At 39.6% G+C, this 22,167-nt stretch overlaps 1 protein-coding gene and 1 long non-coding RNA gene across 7 annotated transcripts in view; one reads left to right on the top strand and one right to left on the bottom strand.

The window, feature by feature from the left end:
- Positions 1-22,167, top strand: part of LOC139042700 (uncharacterized) — a 245,991-nt gene that overhangs the window by 165,277 nt on the left and 58,547 nt on the right. The gene's annotated exons all lie outside the window — the stretch shown is intronic.
- HEPH (hephaestin) overlaps positions 1-22,167 on the bottom strand; it is a 113,886-nt gene that overhangs the window by 89,897 nt on the left and 1,822 nt on the right. For 4 of the 5 annotated variants that reach the window (XR_011499783.1, XR_011499782.1, XM_044764159.2 and 1 more), the window contains exons 2-11: positions 17,059-17,264; positions 15,161-15,405; positions 13,954-14,166; positions 13,066-13,248; positions 11,755-12,009; positions 9,534-9,702; positions 8,197-8,333; positions 4,412-4,543; positions 1,532-1,743; positions 416-566 (exon numbers count right to left, since the gene is read on the bottom strand). Coding sequence is in view for 3 of the 5 variants with exons in the window: in XM_044764159.2 (XP_044620094.1) it covers positions 416-566; positions 1,532-1,743; positions 4,412-4,543; positions 8,197-8,333; positions 9,534-9,702; positions 11,755-12,009; positions 13,066-13,248; positions 13,954-14,166; positions 15,161-15,405; positions 17,059-17,234 (1,873 nt within the window). In the remaining 2 variants the exon portion in view is untranslated. The remainder of the gene's footprint in view (positions 1-415; positions 567-1,531; positions 1,744-4,411; positions 4,544-8,196; positions 8,334-9,533; positions 9,703-11,754; positions 12,010-13,065; positions 13,249-13,953; positions 14,167-15,160; positions 15,406-17,058; positions 17,265-22,167) is intronic. The other variant, XM_070502655.1, reaches the window with a different exon arrangement.

The following is a 22,167-nucleotide window of genomic DNA, read 5'->3' as shown; positions in this document are numbered from 1 at the left end:
GCATTGCAAAAGCATGAAGTCATAAAAGTACAAGCTATGTTCATATAGAGAAAAATAGCCCTGTTTGACTGGAGTATGGGGTTGGTGAGCAAGGGTAGTGGGTAATAAGGGAGAAAGACTGGAAATGTATCATCTCAGCTTACTCTGCTCACTCTCTAGTGAGTTCTTTCTGTGCAATCTTCATTTCACAGTACCTTTTCCCAGAATCCTCCATACAGTGTAACACAGGACACAGCATAAGAAGATGTTAAGTATAAGATCTGTTATCCTAGGTTTAATCTCTCAATTAAGCTTATCTTTTGGGCATAGATAACCAATGGGATCGGTGTTTGCAGGGATGGATCAAGATTAAGTTTAGGTTAGATTTTACTTGTAGTCTTTTGGTTGCAGATCAGGGCAAAAAAACTCCCCATACCATGCATCCGATTGGAGTCTTGGAAACCCTTGACATCCTCTGACAGCAGTCTGGAATCCAACATAGCAGCTGCTTGATTGGCATTGCTGTACCAGCTCTTGTTCTCATCCAACACAGTGAATAGGAGAAAGAATTCTTTATCCACCCCTTTCTGTAGGCCCAGTAGGAGAGAACAGAGGGAGGGATGACAATGGTTTCAGCAGTTGGGGACTGTTCAGCTCCAGACTCAACAATCCCTAATTCTAATTCTTCCCCATTTCCTTTTCCAGACACAGAGCCAAGCCCATATCTCCTACCTTGAGCTGCAGTTGTTGCTAGGCAGTTTTTCCTCAAATAATCTCAAATTGTAGGTAGAGAAAGGAAGTTAGAATAAAGCAACAAGACTAGAGGGGAGGAATGTATGAAAGGAAGAAGCACTAGATGAGGATTATGGAGAAGAGTGTGATAGAAGAGATCTTGGGGTCACTTGTGGAGAGGAGTGGGGAAAGGTGGCTAGGAGATCATAGGAGGAGTCCTAGGGGAAGGGAATTAGAAAATGAGAGGAAATATAATTATAATTCATATACTATGATTTTTATTAATTACTATTATTAATACTGTTAACAATTACTGAGAGCATACTATGTACCAGACACTGTGCTAAGCCCTTTATATGGATTATTTTAATTAATACTCACAGAAACCCAAGATACCTTCTTCTATTGTTAACCCTTTACTACAGATGAGGAAATTGAGTCAAAGAGGGGTTAAGTAACATGGCCAAGGTTGCACAGCTAGAAAAGGTGGGTTAGATATGAAAGAAGACAAGCAAATATTAAAGCAGATTTAGGAATTAGGAGCAAGGGTTAGGGGCCACTGAGGTTAAAAAACTGAGGAGATGATGGAAGAACATAAAATAGAAAGGATTAGAGACTAAGTAAGATGTGTGTTTGTCAGAAAAAGAATAGTATGCAAGATAGCGTGAGGTCACTAATTAATTTCTGATTCAATAGTTTGGTTCTTTTTTTTCCCTTCTATTTCCTTACCTCTAGAACCTAGTTCCATGCTTAACTCCTATTCAGCAACCCAGCCTCATCCTTTCCAGCCAGACTTTCCAGCCAGAAATCCTGACAATACCTGTTTGCCATCTGCACCCAAGGCACCAGCCTTACACACCAGCAGGGGGCCCACCAGACCAGAATTTGTATCTCTTATTGGATCTGCAGCAGAGAAGTACATCCAAGTGAGACAGGCAGGATCCTGAGAAGTAGGGCCAGCATTGGGGGGTACTGTCCAGCGGTATGTTACTTTTTCAAAGGGCTTGGCTACCAAACCAGGGTGGGGTGAGCCTGTAGGGAAAACATGGGACTCATTACTCACATTGGCTGGGGGGAGGATCATCAGCTCCAAAAAGTGGGGTAAAGATTGTAAACTACAAAGGCATTTTGGAACAGCAACAACATGGAATATTGACTATTGAAAAGGACCCTGGGTAGGAGTCAAGAGACTAGACTTTAGTTTCCAGTTCTGTCCCTACTTGTTACAATAACTGGGGAAATCTAAAATTCCCCAGGTTTCAGTTTTCCAAACTCATAAGACCTAAGGATGAAAAGAGCCTTTAAAACTTATTTGGAATACCACTCTCCTGAAAACATACATTCATCTCCTCTTATACCCCTACCTCTGCTTAAAAATCTCCAGAGATGGGAGATTCTACCATCATAGCCTGTTTCATCTTTGAATGGTTCTGGTTGCTGAACAATTTTTCCTTTCTTTATGTATTATGTATATGTGGATGTGTGTATGTTATGTATGTATGTTTATATATGAAAAAATATTAAGGCTGTAATTTCTTAAATGGATACAAGTCATGATCAAGCAATGCACAGAGATTTTATTTTAAATTTTCAAAAGTATTAGACATCAAAGAAGTACAAATGAAAATAGCTAGACAACTTTTTCCCTGTCAAATTAGCAAGATTTTACAAATTATAATAATCAGTGCTTGTGAGAAGTGGTCAGATGGCACCTACCCCTCTCACTCACCTATAAAAAGGGTAAGTGTAAATGAGAATAGCCCTTTTGAAAAAAATGTTGACAAAATGTATCAAAAGCCTTAAAAATGTTCATGCCCACAAAAGAGTAAGATACTCAATAAATACTGAAAAGAATGTTTAACCTAGTGCAAATCAAAACAACAGTGAATTTTGCTGTTATTTGCTTACAAGGCTGATATTTTGAGAAATATTAAAATGGCTGCTCTGTGCTGGTGAGGTTGTAAGAAAATGAGTCCTCCCTCTCAGTTACTGTTGATGGAATTCCAAATTGATGGGACTGCAAATTTTTCCAGACAACAATTTAGATACAGGTATCAAAATTTTTAATGTAAGTGCACTCTGACATAGCTATTCCACATCTTGAGAATATATTCTGAAGAAATAATAATAAAAGTGTGCAAAGAAAAATACACACGGATATTTGTAGTATAACATCACAGGTGGTATAATTTAGGATGGTTTCAATTTATCTTTTGTTGTTCATTCATTGTTCCTAACTCTTTAAATTTTCAAACATACAGAAAACTTTAAAGGATAGTACAATAATTACCCTATCACTGCTGTTTCCTGTTAACATTTTTTTATGTTTAACTCATCTAAATTTAGGTGTATGTATATCTATAGACACACACATGCACACACAAAGTTTTTGTTTGCTTGCTTTTGCTAAATCATTTGGAAGTAAAATGCAAGCACCATGACATTTTACTTCTAAATACATCAGTAAGTATCCCCTTTATTACCACAAAGACATTACCACATCTAAGAAAATATCTTAATATTATCTAATATCCAGTCTATATAAAAAATTTTCCAATTATCTCCAAAATGTCTCTTAAGACTGTTTCTCTACAACCAGGATCAGACAAGGTTTACATGTTGCCCTTGGTGTTATGTGTTTAATTTATTTTTTCCCTGTGGCACTGACTTCTTGAAGAGACTAGAATAGTTGCTTTGTAGAATGTTGTTTTATTCTAGATTTGTCTGGAACTTTGCCCTTGTGTTTTCAATATTTTTGATATTTTTGGTTTAAGATTAGCACGTGTTAATATCATCAGAGAAAACAAGAAAATAATTATACAATAATATTACTTCTAGGATTTTCTCCTGAGATAGTAATCCAAACCAAATGTATATATTCAATCATTGTAACATGATTTACAATATTCAAAAATAATTTTAAAAATCCTACATGTCTAAAAAATAGAAGACAAAGTAGATAAATTATGGCAAATCCATGTGATAGAGTACTATGTAGTCATTAAAATGTTTACAAGATTATAATGGCATGGGAAAATGGACACAATATAATGGTAAATGAAAATAGTACAATACAAAGTTTCACAAACCATGATCACAAATCTACAAATATATACATTTTTATAAGCACAGAAAAATATTAAAAGTTCTATAAAATGTAATGGCAGTTTATCTATGAATAATATTTATTTATTTTATAATTTTCCATGTTCTTCAAAATTCTATAATACAAATGATATTTTTATAATCAGGATTTATTTAAATATATTTAAAATAAGTTGTGTCTTGGGGCTGGCCCCGTGGCCGAGTGGTTAAGTTCGCGCGCTCCGCTGCAGGCGGCCCAGTGTTTCGTTAGTTCGAATCCTGGGCGCGGACATGGCACTGCTCATCAGACCACGCTGAGGCAGCGTCCCACATGCCACAACTAGAAGAACCCACAACGAAGAATACACAACTATGTACCGGGGGGCTTTGGGGAGAAAAAGGAAAAAATAAAATCTTAAAAAAAAAAAAAATAATAAGTTGTGTCTTACTGAACCTAGCTCTGCCTCACTATAATATCATACATTCATTCAACAACATCCACAAATGGCAATTAATTCTGCCTCTCTCTCCATCCTTCCCTCCCCTATTCATTTGTCCTCTAAAGCTTCCTGCTACTACCTGAAGTCCACATTAGTTGGAAACCCTGCCTGCTCACCATCATTGTACACAGTTCCCTCGTAGTCTTTCTCATAAAAGACCCCATGAGGCTGTATGCTGAATGGCTGGGAGGCACGGTTATAGAAGATCACCTGGATGGTGTCACCCACCTCAGCACGGATTACCGGCCCTGGAAAATGGGAAGGACAATGAGAATAAAAACAAGGGTGCCCAGAAAGGACATCCAAATTGGAAAGGAAGAAATCGAATTATCTCTATTTGCATTGATATGATACTATATGTAGAAAAACCCCATGGCCGAGTGGTTAAGTTCATGTGCTCTGCTTTGGAAGCACATAGTTCGCTGGTTAGGATCCTGGGTATGGACCTACGCACCTCTCATCAAGCCACGCTATGGCGGTATCCCACATAGAAGAACTAGAATGACCTACAACAATGTCCTGGGGCTTTGGGGGGAACAAAAAGAGGAAGATTGGCAGTAGATGTTAGCTCAGGGCCAATCTTCCTGAAAAAAAAAAGAAGAAGAAAAAGGGAAGGAAAAAAGAGAAGTGAGAAAGATAGAGAAATCCTTTCCTGGATACACTAAGCAACAGATTTTCAATGTAGATGAAACAGCCTTATATTGGAAGAAAATGCCATCTAGGATTTTCATAGCTAGAGAGGAGAAGTCAATGTCTGGCTTCAAAGCTTCAAAGGACAGACTGACTCCCTTGTTAGAAGATAATGCAGCTAGTGGCTTTAAGCTGAAGCCAATGTCCACTTACTGTTCCAAAAATATTAGAGCCCTTAAGAATTATGCTAAATCCTACTCTGCCTGTGCTCTATAAATCGAACAACAGAGCCTGGATGACAAGACATCTGTTTACAACATGGTTTACTGAATATTTTAAGCCCACTGTTAAGAATCACTGCTCAGAAAAAAAAAAGATTCCTTTTAAAATATGACTGCTTATTTATAATGCACCTGGTCACTCAAGAGCTCTAATGGAGATGTGCAATGACATTAATGTTTTCTTGCCTGCTAACACAATGTCCTTTCTGTAGCCCATGGATCAAGGAGTAATTTAGACTATCAAGACTTATTATTTAAGAAATATATTTTATAAGGCTATAGCTGCCATAGATAGGGATTCCTCTGACAAATCTGGGCAAAGTAAATTGAAAACCTTCTGGAAAGGATTCACCATTCTAGATACCATTAATAACATTCATGATTCATGGGAAGAGGTCAAAATATCAACAGTAACAGGAGTTTGGAAGAAGTTGATTCCAATCTTCTTGGATGACTTTGAGGGGTTCAAGACTTCATTGGAAGAAGTAACTGCAGATGTGGTGGAAACAGCAAGAGAACTAGAATTAGAAGTGGAGCATGAAGATGTGACTGAATTGCTGCAATCTCATGATAAAACTTTAATGGAAGAGGAGTTGTTTCTTATGAATGAGCAAAGAAAGTGGTTTCTTGAGATAGAATCTACTCCTGGTAAAGATGCTCTGGAGGTTGTTGAAACGACAATAGAGGATTTAGAATATTACACCAATTTAGTTGTTAATGCAGTGGCAGGGTTTGAGAGGATAGAATCCAATTTTGAAAGAAGTTTTGTGGGTAAAATGCTATCAAACACCATTGCTTGTCACAGAGAAATCATTCAGGAAAGGAAGTGTCAATCAATGAAGTAAACTTCATTGTTGTCTTATTTGTTTAAATTTCTACACCCACACCAGCCTTCACCAACCACCACTCTGATCTGTCAGCAGCCATCAAAATTGAGGCAAGACCATCCACTAGCAAAAAGATTACAACTTGCTGAATGCTCGGATGATGGCTAGCATTTTTTTTTAGCAATAACGTATTTTTTAATTAAGGTTTATAGATTGTGTTTTAGACATAATGGTATTGAACACTTAACAGACTATAATATGGTGTAAACATAACTTTTATATGCACTAGGAAACCAAAAATTTCATGTGACTTTTTTTATTGCAATATTCACTTTATTGTGGTGGTCTGGAACCAAACCCACAATATCTCCTGGTATGCCTGTATCTGATAAGGAATTAATATCTAGAACATATAGAAAACTCCTAAAACTCAACAACAACGAAATAAAGAACTCAATTAAAGATGGGCAAGGGACTGAATAGATATTTTTCCAAAGAAGATATACAAATGGCCAATAGGCACATAGAAAGATGTTCAACATCACTAATCAGTAGGGAAATGCAAATCAAAACTACAGTGAGATACCTCCTCATACCCATTAGGATGGTGACTATCAAATGAAAAAGAAACAATCATCAGCAAGGATGTGGAGAAATTGGAACCCTTATCCACTGTTGGTGTGAATGTAAAATGGTACAGCCACTGTGGAAATGAGTATGGCAGTTCTTCAAAAAATTTAAAGTAGAATTACCATATGATCCAGCAATTCCACTTCTGTGTATATACCCAAAATAATTGAAAGCATGTCTCGAAGAGATAGTTGTACAGCCATATTCATAGCAGCTTTATTCCCAATAGCTAAAATGTGGAAGCAACTCAAGTGTCCACTGACGGATGAATAGATAAGCAAAACATAGTATATACATACAATGGAATATTATTCAGCCTTAAAAAGAAAGGAAATTCTGCAATATGCTACAACATGGATGAATTTTGAGGATATTATGCTACGTGAAAAGAGCCCGTCACCCAAAGATAAATATTGTATGATTCCACTTATATGAGGTACTTAGAGTAGTCAAAATTATAGAGACAGAAAGAATGGTAGTTGCCAGGGGCTTAAGGGAGCAGAGAATGGGTATTGTTTAACGGGTATAGAGTTTCAGTTTTACAAGATGAAAAGAGTTATGAAGATGAATGGTGGTGGTGATTGCACATAATTATGAACATATTTAATACCATTGAACTGTATACTTAAAAACCGTTAAGATGGTAAATTTTATGTTTTATGTATTATACCACAATACAAAAAAATGAAGAAAATAAAGAAAGACTGGAGACCTATACTGAACACTAGCTAATGATAGGTCCTTAATATTCACTGCCCACTGTCTTTCCCAAGGTGGGTTTCTTTTTCTTATATCTCCTTATCCAGCTAATGAAAGACTTATTGCCCATGTTCAGATCTCCTAGAAGCAACTGGCACATACCTATGCCCAGAATATAGTCCATTACATTACTTTCGTTTCCCAATTTTTATCCCATCTGATCTATTTTATTTCCTGGCTTCACCAAGTAACTAAACCACACCAAACTTTGATATACTATTTCAATACTGTGCTTTAGATCTTCTGGATACCTTCTCCAAGGCCAGGCTCTAAGCCTTGTTCTGAATTTCTCACCATAGCAAGGATGTCTGCATGTCATGCTAATCTGCTTCTGGTACCATATTGCCAAGAACCTGGACAGTCTTACTGCTTTATATAGCCCTTCAGAAATATACCTAGAGGAGAACTTCTAGAAGTATGATCTGTATAACAGTGCTACCAGAAGACATTCACCAAAAAAAAGTTCAGTAGTAAAGTAAGTATGAGAATTGCTACATATTCTATTCCCATTTGGAGATTCGTGATGAACCAATGAAAATCCAATGCCCTCAGAAGCTCTGCAGCAAAGAACACTATTTGACTATGTTTAACCTAGTGTTTTGCAAATGCCTTCAGACCCATAACCCTTTTTCACAAAACACTCACCTCTTGGGACTCAATTTGGAAGATGCTGGTCTAGAGTGTGCCTCTGAGCTGCACCCAGGCTCCAGTTCCTAAGTCCCTCCCAGTTCCCTAGCTCCAGTCAATGAATTTCACAAGTTAAAATTTCCTCACCCAGGATTCCAAGATGCTTATCTTCCTCCAGTTGTGCCTTTTCCTGGAATGTCTCATCTTGGAAAGCTTCATATCGGACTTTCCAGTAAGTGCCCCCTATTCGGCTGGAGCTCTTCCGGAAAAATTTATCTGAGCCACTGGCGTATAAGGAGGCAAATGTCACATGATTTAATTATGTTTCAAATAGACTCCCACCTCACCCTTAATCTCATCAAGTTATGGCTCTTGATGCTTAGGAAGCACCTCAGAGATCATCCAGGTTTAACTTCCACCTAGTGAAGCTGTCTCCTCTGGCGACACCACTAATAAGTGATACACAGCTTCTGGTTGAGCCTTTCCAAGGTCAGGGAAATCATTTTCAGGGAAAGCAATTCTTCCTACTGTTGGATAGTTTAAATGATTGGAGTTCTTCTTTATAGTACGCTAAAATCTTCTTTCTTGTAAGTTCCAAACACTGGGACCAGTTCTGCCCTCCAGAGTTAAGTAGCCTTCTATCTATCCTTAATCATCCTCAGGCAGTTGTGATCCTTTCTCCCCTTAATCAAGAATATCCTTCATTCCAAAATAAAAGCTACTAATTTAGCAAGCCTAGTCAGAGATTCTAGAAGCCATGCTGAGATCAAAGTGCCTACTTTCCTATGTTTTTTAGAGATTCATTCCATTATTTCCTGCTAGAAGAACAAACATGATGAGTGTCCCAGGATATTCCCCCAGAAAATCTTCTGTGAAAGACCTAGAATCACTAATAGCCCAGTGAATTGGTATAACTTAAGGCCTAAAAACTGATTAGGGCACTAACCTTCTGCTCTATCTTGCCCACATCTGAGTCATGGATGAGACAGGAAAATTTGGAGGAATTTCTCTGAAAGGATGGGTGTGGAATGGCCACAAGGCAGGTTGTTTCCCCTCTTCCTACATTTCTCAGAGTGCTTTTTATGCTCCTGCTTAAATGCTTCCTTCAGACTACGGAAAAGAAAGGAAGTAGCAAGGAGGTAAACATTGGGCAAAATGAAGAAGAGACAAAGAAATGCCATTTCAACTGATCTGGTCCCACCTGGGACTTCTTTTGTGAATGTGGCCTGGGATTATAGCAGGACCAATATCAAACTCTGCTTAGACCCTTTGCTGAGTATATGACATAACCCTACAAGAAGCTTTATAGCTCCCCAAGAGCAAGCTCTCCAGAAGGCAACAAGAATTTGGCTTACAGTTGTGTAATTTAACTCCAGTCAGACAATGATTGTGACTCCCAAGTGAAGTGAGAGATTTCAGAAAGGTAGTAATAGGTGTTTGGGGCTAGGCCTAGGAGTAGGGAGAGGGAGCCCACTGCCTCTTACCTGCCTGGCTCCCTCAAATTCTTCCCAGTATTCCCATCATGCCCCATTGGGCCGTAGTCCCATCGAATCTCATGGGCCTCAATGAAGTACTTCCGGACTTTGCCTGTGAGTAGGTTCAGGGGCGGGTGTGTGGAGCATGACTTGACCGTGTAGAGTGCTTGCATGCCATCTGGAGGAAGAACATCAAGGCTGATCTCATTCCATGCAACAGATCTTCTGCCCAGAGAACTCACCTTCCTCTTTCTCCTAATGTTTCCCTCTCCCACCCTCTACTAGGCTCTTTAACCTGCCTCCAAATGTGCCACTTCCTCTGGCTCCTCAAGAGCATGACTGGGAGAGAGTGAGCCGAGGTGGGAATTCAAGTACCTCCACCTGCTCAATGCCACTGACTCATTTACCAGGTCCTCATTCTTGCCTCTGCAAAAGGCTTACATTGCAGCGACATCACAGAGCTTGAAGTTAGGATACCTGAATTTAAGTCCAAGCCTTATCACTATCTGTAGGACCTTAGGCAACTCGCTTGCTAGATCTGAGGTGTAATCTCTGTTTTGTAAATGAGGAGAATAGAGAAATCTACCACACTGGGCTGGTGGGAGCATCAAGTTAAATAAGAGGAGTAAGTTATTTGTAAAGTTGGAAGCTTCCAAAATAATGGAACATCTTCTATACATGGAGATGAAGCTTCAGATTTGGGACTGTCAGGACAATGTACATCTAAGTAGTGTCTCCAACTGTGGAAGATGTTACATTAAGGCATAGCGGTAATGGATGGTAAATTAGAAATCTAAGGCATGAAGAAGAAGGAGGAAAGGATATTCACTTTTGTTTAATATGGATTATACACCAGGTCCTTTGTCAGATGCTTTACATATGTTATCTCCTTCAATACTCATAACCACCCAATGAAACAGACTTTTAATATCCCCTTTCACAGATGAAGAAAACTGAAGATCATAGAAGTTAAGAAACTTGCACAAGCTAGTCAGTGGTGGTGTTGAGACTTAAACTCCTATCTTTTAACTGCAAATTCTAGTGCTCATTTTCTTCTCTTATATTCACTATCTTGGTCTCATCACTCCTCTAGTCTCGAAGATTCAAAATCACATCATCTCTCTGAAACCTCATTACAAATTTATGAGGTAGTAATCATTATTGCAATCCTCAGATGAGGAAACAGAGGCTCAGAGAAGTGATACAACTTACCAAAGGTAACTAAGCAACTGCTGAAACCAGGGTTTGAATCCAGGCCTTTCTGGCTTTAAGGCCCATGCTTGTTCCACTATCACACTGTATCCCTAACCTCTATCCACATTCATATGCTTACCCAGGCACATTTGGGACCTAAAAGCAGACCCTGGATGATGGAGCACAGGTAACTGGCCCATGTTGGTTCAAACCTACCACGGCAAACTCATTATCCCACCAGTCTATAGCTTCTCACCTACTCAAATCCACTTTCACAAATTCACATATCACTTTCCTGATGCCCACATAATTTATCATACATCAAATAATTCTAGAAAGGGAGAGCTAAAGAGGATCTTAGAGACTATTTAGGTCAAATCTCCCATTTTATAAATGTGGCAAATGAGGCCTAGAAATGGGGAGGGACTTTTCCAAAGTCATATGGGGAGTTTTTCACAGAGGTGAGACAACAACTCAAATCTTCTAATCACTTATCTAGTGCTCTTCTCATTGCCTCATATGTTCCTCCTTTCCTATGATGCTCCTCAATTCACCATGCCATTACTTCAACCATTCTCCTTCTGTAAACCAAGCCTTCTATCCCTATTGCTGTTGGGTCCCAACCAGAGTATCACTATTTGCCCACAATACTCCATGATCTCCTGCAGAAGCTTCACTTTTCTTCAACTAATTTCTCCTTCACTCTCTGTTTAATCAGCTCCAGGTCTTAGTTCCTTAGAATTCAGAGCAAAAATTGTAGCTTAAAAGTTCAGTTATCCATTTCTATACCATTTTATGGCATAAATGGGGAAAATGGAAGCCAGAAAGATGTGCTCAAGGTCACCCTGCAAATTAATGGCTGAGCCAGGAAAGAACCTTGCTCCCCAGAATTCTAGTCTAGTGTTTCAATCCTTTATATCTTGCTATCTCACCTGAAAGACCTATCTTATGGCTCCAGGCTAGAAGCCCAGGTTCCTGATGACTATTATTGCCACCTCCCTCCTGTACCTCAAGGGTCGGAGATGTTGGATCTCACCTTGCAAGTGACTATTCACTTGACAGCTAATTAACCAGGTGCCAGGTTCCTGGGGCACCATCTCAGCAGTCACAAAGGTGGCTGGAAAGATGTGAGCCACATCAGTGCGGTGGCTTCGGATGGTAAGCACCTGTCCATGGAAGAAAGCTGTGTGGACATCTACTTCATTGCCCATGCCAAACAAGTGCCAGACCACACGCTTCTGTGCACACATGCTCAGCTCTGGTACATTCCCAAAGACAAAGCCGTTGATTGCTGCAAAAGAAAATCCAAAGAAAATATCAGCATTAGGAAAGAACAGCACAACAGAAGAAGCCTTACCACCTGACAATAATAATAGGTAACATTTAGATAAAATTTTAAAGAGCACACTGTGCTGACTAAATGCATTATCTCATTTAAATCTCACAAATACCCCTGGGAAATAAGCAGATATAATTGGTCTCATGTGAAAAATAAAAAAAAACCAAGGCTCAGAGAGGTAAAGCTACTTCTCTCCCAAGTCTACAAAGCTATTAAGTGGCAGAGCCAAGATTCCAACCTGGCAATCAGAGGAAGCTTTCAAAGGAATGAGGTTTATTTTTGCAAGCTATTCTTTCCTTTCAGGCCAATTTCCTTCTGAAATTTCCACAGGACAATTGTCAAGTTAGCTAACTAATTATCATGGTTATTACAAGCAATTGATATAAAACCCAAGCCAAATCTGAGCTGTCCAAGCCGTCCCTTACATATTCCCTCAGAGTTTTCACCTCCCCTTGGGACTATCTGGCTTTGTCACCAAAGGTAAGTAAATCACTCTCTTAATTAAACAAAAGCACAATCAATTTGTTTCTATTCCTTAAATCAGTTCTCTGCCCAATGTCTTGGGGCTTTTGTGCCTTTAGTTTATTTTAAATTTAATTAAGATGGTCAATTCCCTTATAGGCAACCATTTTTCTCCACAAAGTGGGTAATTCTTCCAGCTTTCATCCCTTTTAGAACAAAGTACCGATCATGTAGTATATGACTTTGGAGTCAATAGCCTGGGCTAGTCCACATTAGGAGGCAAGGCACCTAATGGCAAGTGCACAGCCTATGCAGTCAGACAGATCAGAGTTGGAATTTTAGACACGCTGCTAAAATTTTATCTGTTCTGTAATCCTGGAGGCTCAGCTTCCTCATAAGTAAAACAGGGAAAGGCCACCTACTACTCCTGGTCCTTATGAAGGTTAAAAAGGACCAGTTATGTGAAAGGACCCAACAAATGCTATGCCCAGTGGAGACCCTCCATCAGTGTTCACTGTCACCATGTGTCTGCCTCCTCCAGCTCACCATGCATTCTATTGCTTTCCTGAAAGGCTTTATCTTCTTTGTCCACTGAAGCAGGGTCTGAGCAGTAAGCAACAATGTTCTCATCAATATGCCAGCTAAGGTTCTCATCTATCACACTGAAGAGCAGGAAGAAATCATTGTCCACATCCTGCCGTCGAGCAGTGGAATTGGCATCCAGGGTTCCTAGAACAAGTAAGAAAGGTGCCCTTGAGAACCTCCTTTCCTTAGCAACAGTAAGTTGCAAAGGGTATTTGTCAGAAAAGAATGGAAGAGAGGGAGCCTTAATAGTCTGTCAGCAACAGAAAGGCAGATAGAGCCTTCTGCTGCTATTTTCTGTTTCAAAACTCCCAGATAAAACCACAATTCAGTTGAGCCTAGGACTTGAAGATGGGGCGCCTAGGACTTGAAGATGGGGCACATAGGATCTTGAATAATTCCCTGCCACCATCCATGCCTATGTCTTCAACCCAGGGCCTTAACCTGACCACACTCCTGCAACACTTAGATCTTCAGACCCAGCTATACATTAAACATACCCTGTTTTGAACCAAGTCCACAATCCTCCCCAAATCCTGATGGCTACGCTTTCAATCCTATCCACACTTAAACTCTTACCACACAACTTACTTTTATGTGACTTGACTCCCATGATTACTAATTCAAGTTTTTAAGTGAAATAAGAAAGTAGAAAAGTTTTTCTTTTAAGAAAAAAAGGGTAATGAAATAATAGTTTAAAGGGAGTTTGGCAGGGTTTATTCCTGCTAATAAACAAGGGTGCTGTATTAATGCTCGTCAGGCTGCTGCTCAATATGCAGGTAGTTCAACCATACCGCTCCTTCACCTAGATATCCCAAATTGCATCTCACAGCTCACACTTGGGGCCAGTACCTCTTTTACAGGTGATAAGAGGTCCAATCAGGCCAGTTGCAATATCTCGTGGAGCATCTACATGAGAATGGTAAATCCAGGTGAGGCATGCTGGGTCAGCATCAGTGGGTGCATGGCCTTCTGGAATGGTCCAGTTGTAGATGTGGCTGCCTCCCGGGGGAACAGAATCATCAGCTTTCAACTGACCAGAGGAGCCGTCTGGGTATAGGGAGCCTAAAAAATGAAATTGCACATGCTTAGTCCCAGGGTGAGTGAGAGAGAATATGGAAGATGTATAAGCCAAGAGAGGGCTGACATATGGGACACCGAGGTCCAGTCTTATAGAAGGTAGAGTTCTAAGGTCAAATATAGTGTTTCTCACAGCCTGAGGAGGGCACAGATTCAGGTAATATCTAATCAAAGAACCCTATACCTCACATCAACAATGGGTGGATAGGTGGCGGCCATTGGGTAAGGAGCTGTGGCCATGGAAAGTGCTGCACCATCCAGTAGTGCCCTAGTGTAAAGCTGGTGGCATGGAGGCAAGGGAGAAGACAGAATTTCCTCCCTTCAAGCACTCACTTTGGAAAACAGAAAGAAGACAATCACAAAATTTCAGTCTAAAGGAAACTTAATACTCAATTGGTCCACTTTCCCGTTTTATGGAAGAGAAAACTGAGGAAAAGTAACTTGTCCAAGGTCATATAGGAAACTAGTAGCTAACTCAGGATGTTCTGACTTCCCTCTCTATTCTCCTCACTCACTGTTGTGTCATTATTATAGACCATTGAGCCTGGGATAGTGGGAGATACAGTGGAGTAAACTGAACTCTCTCTTAACAAAAAAAAAAATGGACCTTTTGGAAGACTGTGACACTAGACTAATTGTCCCTTACATTCACAGCACACTCTTCTTTTTCCAAAGCACAAATATGTTGTCAAAATGCCATTTGAGTAATTCTTTGTGATAAAAGGCAGATTGAATCTCTACATTCTTAATGAAGAATCTGATGCCCAGAGAGGGGCAGTGATTTACCCAAAGTCACACAGTATATGAATAGCAGAACTGGTAACAGTACCCAGCCATGCTTTTCTGAGGAGAGTCCCTGACACCCCAGATCATAAGGATGAAAAAACTATCCTTGTTCCCAGCGCCTCTCTCTCAGATGGCTATGAATGGAAAGTGATATTTGTTGCAGGCAGGAGAAAGAAACAGTGGGCTGATTTACCTTCTGAGTCCTTCTCATAGAAAACACCATGGGGGTGGATGGTGTAGGGACGAGTGGCAAAATTCTTCAGGTGAATAAGGAGGACATCTCCCACCTCAGCCTGCAACACTGGCCCCAAGAAGCCCAACCAAGCAGGCTGGGTCATTTCATCCATATATGAGCCATCCTTGTATTCCTTGTAGATGGTCTTCTTGTAGCTGCTCCCTATCCGGTTCTTGTCAGGCTTTAGGAAGCTGGAAGCTACTCTGGGAAGGAACGAAAGAGAGAGTTATAATTTTGCCACAATCTTCAAACCTCTGGAGAGTTCCTTTCCAGAGGAGGCCAACCAAAATCATCCATTTTTGTTTAGAGCAAAGCAAGAGGAAATGGGATGTACTAATCAAAACATGAAAGCATTAGATTAGAGTCTAACTGTCAAACAATGGGAAGTATTAAGTTAAAGCGTATGAAATTGCTAATATTTGACCACTTTTAAACTACAAAAAAGGCAGTTTCATCCGGTTCAACCAGATATATAGTAATAGGGAGACAACCAACTATGGACAGACTCTTTTTAAGTGATCAACTCCCTGTCCGTGTGGCCTGACTTAGTGCTGTCCTGATATATATGGATGGTATTATAGCTTAGTGGTTAAGAACACAAGCTCTGGAACCAGGATGGTTTAAGTGCCAACATTGCCACTTCCAAATCTGTAGGATTTTGAGCGAGTTACCTAAATTCTCTGTGCATAATTTCCCCATCTGTAAAATAGAGATAATCACTATAGCAAACTCAGACAGTTGTTACTGGTGACCAAAACAATTAAAATATATAAAGAACTTAGGGCAGTGCCTGGAAAATGGTAAAAGTTTAATAAATGTTAACTATTACTTCAAAGTATTGGGGCTGAGGGATAACAAAGTTCTCCCTCTAGGACATTTTTAACACAAAGATTCCATGACTCCAAAACTAGATGGATAGGAAGATGGGTTTGTCAAAAAAAAAAAAAAAAAAGAAAGCCAGCTGTTTTTCTTCCTCTAACTCTTCTAGAGAGCTCTGGGATGTTACAGTCAACTTTGGAAAACTTTGAGGCTTTGGAGAGACAAAGTGATTCATGACCACAAAAGATTCTTTAATACATCCATTATTTTTTTCAACAGATGTTTGTGGAGCACTTGCAAGGGTCTAAGATCAAGAAAGATTAATCTTGTGGGATCTGTGAGAGGCATAACGGTGAGAAGAGTACCAGATTTGCATCCACTTTGCCCAGCTTCAAATCCTAGCTCTTTCATTTACTAGCTGTGGGACTTGGGCAAGTCACTTGATCTCACTGAGCCTCAGTTTTCTCATCTATAAGAGGAGATTCATACTCACCTCCTAGAGATTTTGTAAGAATTAGGTGAGATGAAGTATGTACATTTCTAGTATGGTGCCTGTCACAGACAGAGTGTTACATAAGTGATTGCTATCACTGCTATTTGTTTGATTCCAAGGCTTACTTTATTTTTTCACATTTTCACATATCCGAAATCAGTATAGGTCCACGGAACTACCGGGCGTAGTTCTACCACACGCATCTTGCAAACACTGTATATGTGTCACTCTTTTTTTAAAAGCTAAACAGTTATTATTAAAACAGCATGTGAATATCATCTTAGAGGCAAGGGAATATAGAATTACCTTTAGGACTCTGAAAATGCTGAGGCACCTCACCATTGGAAAGCAAACTCCATATTGGATACTGGCTCCTGAATCAACTAGCCCTCTTCTCAGGAAATGTGCCACTGCGTGTATGGCCCAGAGGGGTCAGGAACTGGCTGCTACCACACCCTGGGAGAAGGTACTCAAGAGGCTACCTCATGACCTCAAGAGTCTCCCACACAAATTCAACTCTAATTTCATAAGAGATTAAACCTACGTGTCACTGTCGAGAGGCTGATTCGTGATGGCATTCCTTCCCTTGGGAGCATAGTTCCACTGCACATCCTGGATACCTAGGTAGTAGACTCGAGTTGCCCCCTCAGTCAGTTGCGGCCACAAGGGTTGCATGAACAGCAGAGTCCAGAGGAGGTGGCCTGACTCCATGCCCCACATTACTCTGGGAAACAGGCAAATGAATAGCTTCTGGTATGGAAGAAAGAGAACAAAAGGTCTTTGCACATGTCTGCAAAACTAAAGAGGCAAGAACCAGACCCATAGACTGTGAAAGCAGAAACGAATTAGCCCAGAATCTCTACCTTACCTGATTCCTTTCAGTTCAACAAACGTTCGATGATTTCTATACATTGGACTTTGGAGAGCAATGTTAAAAATTACCTGTACTGGTAATTATGTATCACTTCTTTCAGAAGAGAAATCTGGATCCAGTTCCTTCAGCAGTGTCGAAGGAAGAATGTATTCTGGCTCAAGAATCAAGAAACAGGCACCAGAAGCCTGATTGGGTCACTGACTCACTCGATACCTGAATTAAATCACTAACTCTCCCTGCACCTCTGTTTTCATTGTTGCCACTCTTCATCCAACTCTTTGTATTGTGTTTAAAAACAAATGAGAATTCACCAAAAGACATTTACTAGACTGTTCATAGACCCAGAAAGAGAACAGCCAACATGTCCATGAACACTAGAATGAATAAATTGTATTTTATCTATACAATAGATTCTATTTGACAAGCATAATGAAGAAACTACAATTACACATGCAAATATGGATGCCTGTCACAAATGTAACGTTGCAGAAAGAAACCATACACAAAAGAGTACATCCTGTATGATTTCATTTATATAAAGTACAAAATCAGACAAAACTAATATACGCTATTATAAGCCAGGATGGTGTTTACCTTTGAGATAGGGATCAATGACTGAGAAGGGAAGAGGAGGAAGGCTTCTAGGTAGTGTTCTGTTTCTTGACCTACATACTGGTTACACAGATGTGTTCAGTTTGTGAAAATACATTGAGCTATGAACTTAGCATCTGTGTGCTTTTCTGTATGTTTGTTATACTTCAAAAAGAGTGAAAATTGAAACAAAACAAATGAGAATATATGAGGGAAATATGATTAACTTCTCAGCAGTAATGTTTTCTGCTGGATCTCTGCTATGAACAAATACAATTCATGGGTCCGATCCTGAGTTAGAGTCAGAACTGAACCTCCATTCCTCTCATTCAGCCAGGAGGTTAGATTCTTGGGGCTGGAATGAAGCACTCAGTCATACCACATACAGCTACAGTAAAACCCAGAAACACAAACAATATAACATAAACACACATATACACGCACTCACATCTACATAGGTGCATGCAGTCTTATCTAAAAGCAGAGATGCACACACTTGCATCCATACACAGAACCACACTTAGAGACTTTCAGAATAACAATAATAATACATCAATATTCATTGTGTGTGCACAGTATGCCAAAAAGTTTTCTGTGCTTTACGTAGATTAAATAATTTAATCCTCACAATGACACTATGAAGCAGATGCAATTATTATCCCCATATTATAGGAGAAACTGCAGAACAGAGGTGTAAAGTAATTTGCCCAAGGACATCTAGGTAACAATCAGTAGAGTTCGGCTATGAGCCCAAAAAGTATGGCTTCAGTGTCTATGTTCTTAACCACCACACTATACAACCTTCCGCAAAACATACTTGCATGCTCACATGTATATACACAGAAAACGTGCCTTAGAACCCTCAACAGGGAGAGAGTGTCCTTGGTTCAATGGAAGTCTGAATGCATCACGGACCTCCTTCAACCTTTCTTCTCATAGAGGTGCCAGCAAGGCCATTGTGCCTTACAGTCACTTACTTAGAGAGAAAACAGACCCAGGTAAGAGTTTTATAATTGGAAAAACCAATGGTAAACTTGGAAATATTCCCAGCCAGGAGAAACTGGTGCCAACCTTCAGCACAAAATGAACAAGTATTCAAAGTGGTGACTGATGCCCAAAAGGGCTAGACAGTAGGATCTGGGAAAAAAATTATACCTAGCACTTTCCACTTTACAGTATGTTTTTCATATCTGCCATCTTATTTAATTCTCAAACTCTTGTGATATAAGGATTGTTTTCCCCAGTTTGCATGCAGGGCACAAGCTTGAGAATCAGATTCACTAAATGAATCCTGGCTCCACTTTTCCTAGCTGTGTAACTTTATAAAATGCTTCACTTGGCTAGCTATAGTGGTTTTATCTTTGAAATGGAATTAATACTATTAACTACATCTCAGAGTAGTTGTGAGTATTAAATGAATTAAGATCTGTAAGTACATAGAATACAAATAAGTGCACAAGTACATAATCAGAAAGTATTAGTGGTTATTATGATTACAGATGATGAGATAGATTTAGAAATGAAACAGAACTTTAACATTTTCTGGATAGCTACAACATGCACACACTCATAAGTTCCTGTATACAGTAATACACACTAAGCACGCAGGCATATGTATGTGACTGAGATTAGTCTCCTTGGAAGAAACATTATATAATGAAAGGAACCAGAACTTTTGAGTCAGATAAACTTAGGTTTGAGTACTGTTTTCAGTTGTGTTAGAATGAGATAGCATTAGGGACCTAGTAGGCACCTGATAAGTACTAGTTTTCTTTCCTTCTAATCACTGACAATTTTTTTCTTCCCAAAGCTATATTTGTTGTTACTATTGTTGTAATTATTTTTAGTTAGGTTTTATCATAGACTGAAAGAACAAAAGAGAGGGAAAACCCATAAAACTTCTTTAGAATCATTTGGATATTTCATGGTAAAATTGACAGACTTCAGACCCTGGGAAAAATAGGTTCTAGTATTGGATTCATCATTTTTTAGTCATATGACATCCCGCAAGTCCCCTAATTTCCTGACTCTCAGTTTCCTTTTCTCTTAAATGGAGATAATCTCTGCTTTGGGATCCTCATTAGTTTGCTATGAAGATCAAATGAAATGAAGGATGTGAAAGTCTTATGTCGACTTTTCACTTGAGCAGGGCTATTTTCTCTCAGCTGAGCCCACGGGAGGAAGTTTTAGAGAAAGGTCAGACTGATGAGGTAAAATAAAATGGAAAGATAAAAAGGGAAATGAAATAGGTAAAATGAGCAAGAGTCCTGGGAGAAAGTAAAAAAGGAGGGCAGAAGGAAGAGGCACTCAAAAGAGGGGGAAGAGAGAGAGAGAGAGAGCAAGAGAGAGAGAGAGATTGACTGAGAGAGAGAATTTCTGGGCTACTTGGAATTATACTCAGTTTAGTTAATACACATTGAGACTAGCCCAGGGAGAAGGTCAGATAGCATCAAGTCAAGCCTCCCCTACCTTTACCTTACCTTACTGACATCCCAGTGTCACCTGGGCCTGGTCTCCATCATCTCTAACAATCTGCATCACTGTTTTTCCTGGAACTTACAAGTTGTTTCTTTAATGTGACAGTGCTTTCTTCTCACCCTCCATCTCTGTTTCTGAGTCGGATTAGACTGAACTGGACTGGCTTATCCTAGACAAAGTATCACTCAACTGAACACAGGAATACTGAGCTATCCTTGGGGTGTCTCCAATCTCAGCAGCCTTCCTAATAGAACTCTCCTTCAAGGTTGACCTTTTGGTCCTCTGCTTTCTTAATGTTTTGTGACTCTTTCTTCACCCTGTGACTCAAAATAGGTCCCAGATAGAGATTTTCTCACCTTTGGTGGGTATAGGCCTTTTTTGCTGAGAGGGAAAATAAAGAGGGTGTTGAAAGCCTTAAAGGGTTCCAGATAGTACAAGGACAATTTATATTATTCTTTAACCATTATCATATATCTCAGCATGTCAGAGGTAGGGAAATCAAGGCCCAGTGAGGAAGGAACTCACCTGAAGTCCTGAGAGCTAGTACCAGAACCTAAGGCTCCTGATCCCCCAGCCTGACAATCATGTCCATCATATCATTGCCATACCAGTCCTGGGACAATATGGTTTATCCACATAACTTGCATTTGTATTAAGGAGGCTGTTTTACTTCTTCACATCCAAGTTGTGGTATCATAGAAACCAGACTTATTTGAAATTAGAAGACCTGGATTCAAATCCTGTATCTTGCCTGTAATAGCTGTGTGACATTTCAAAGTCGCTTTTACCTATTTGAACCTCAGTTTTCTCATCCAAAAATCAGGATGATATTTATCTCACAGAATTGTTTTGAGGTTCAAACAAAATAATCAAAATATGAGCCTCCAGCAAAAGGCTTGGGATACAATAGATACTCAGTAAAAAACTAAATACCTTATAGATTCGTACATTCATAAAGACCTTTAGAAACCATCTTTTTAAATCCTTGATGTAACACATAGAAAACAGAGGCCACATAGGTGAAGGAATTTGTCAAAGCCAAGCAGCAGTTGCTGGCAAAGCCAGAATTTGAAACCATGTTTTCTAAAATATTTCTGCCATTTAGACAGTAAGTGTGAAAAATAATTTCGACTTTAAGCTGCTGGCTTAGTTCAGCTATCATTTATTGGCTTAATCTCTGCCAATCTGGATCTCAAAATATGAAACCAAGTGGTTGTTTTTAAGTGTTTGAGCCTTCCATTTATGTAGTCTTCAGATCAACCACCTCAATAAACCCCTCAACCTGTGAGACAGAAGATGAGCACACTATTTCAACAGGAAATTTAACTACTCTCTACAATGTCAGGATTGTCCCCTGAAACAGTCAAGCCAGTGTGGTCCTGGCCATTTTGGAGAGAAGAACAAAAGGAACATTTTCCACTTTAACTTCTCTGCACACCCAGCCAAGTTTCCTCTAACTTCTCAGCCACTGATTTTATCACCCAGTCACCAAAGACTCACCTAAACCCAACTGAATAAAGGATTTTGCAAAGAAAGGGAGATGTGATAGGGTTTGGAAAGAGAGGAAAGAAAGCTTACCTTCTCTAGAGAAAACCTTTCCATATTCATGTCAGCAACCTAGTGATGCTGAGCTGCAGACCCCAGCATGAGTCTGCTAGTCCTGCTCAGTCAGTATCCTGAGTTACAGGGCTTTTCTTTTAAATTAAGTCA

Source organism: Equus asinus, chromosome X (assembly GCF_041296235.1).
Source record: "Equus asinus isolate D_3611 breed Donkey chromosome X, EquAss-T2T_v2, whole genome shotgun sequence".
NCBI lineage: Eukaryota > Metazoa > Chordata > Mammalia > Perissodactyla > Equidae > Equus > Equus asinus.
Note: the sequence above shows the minus strand (reverse complement) of the source record. Positions and strands in the feature narration are given on the sequence as shown.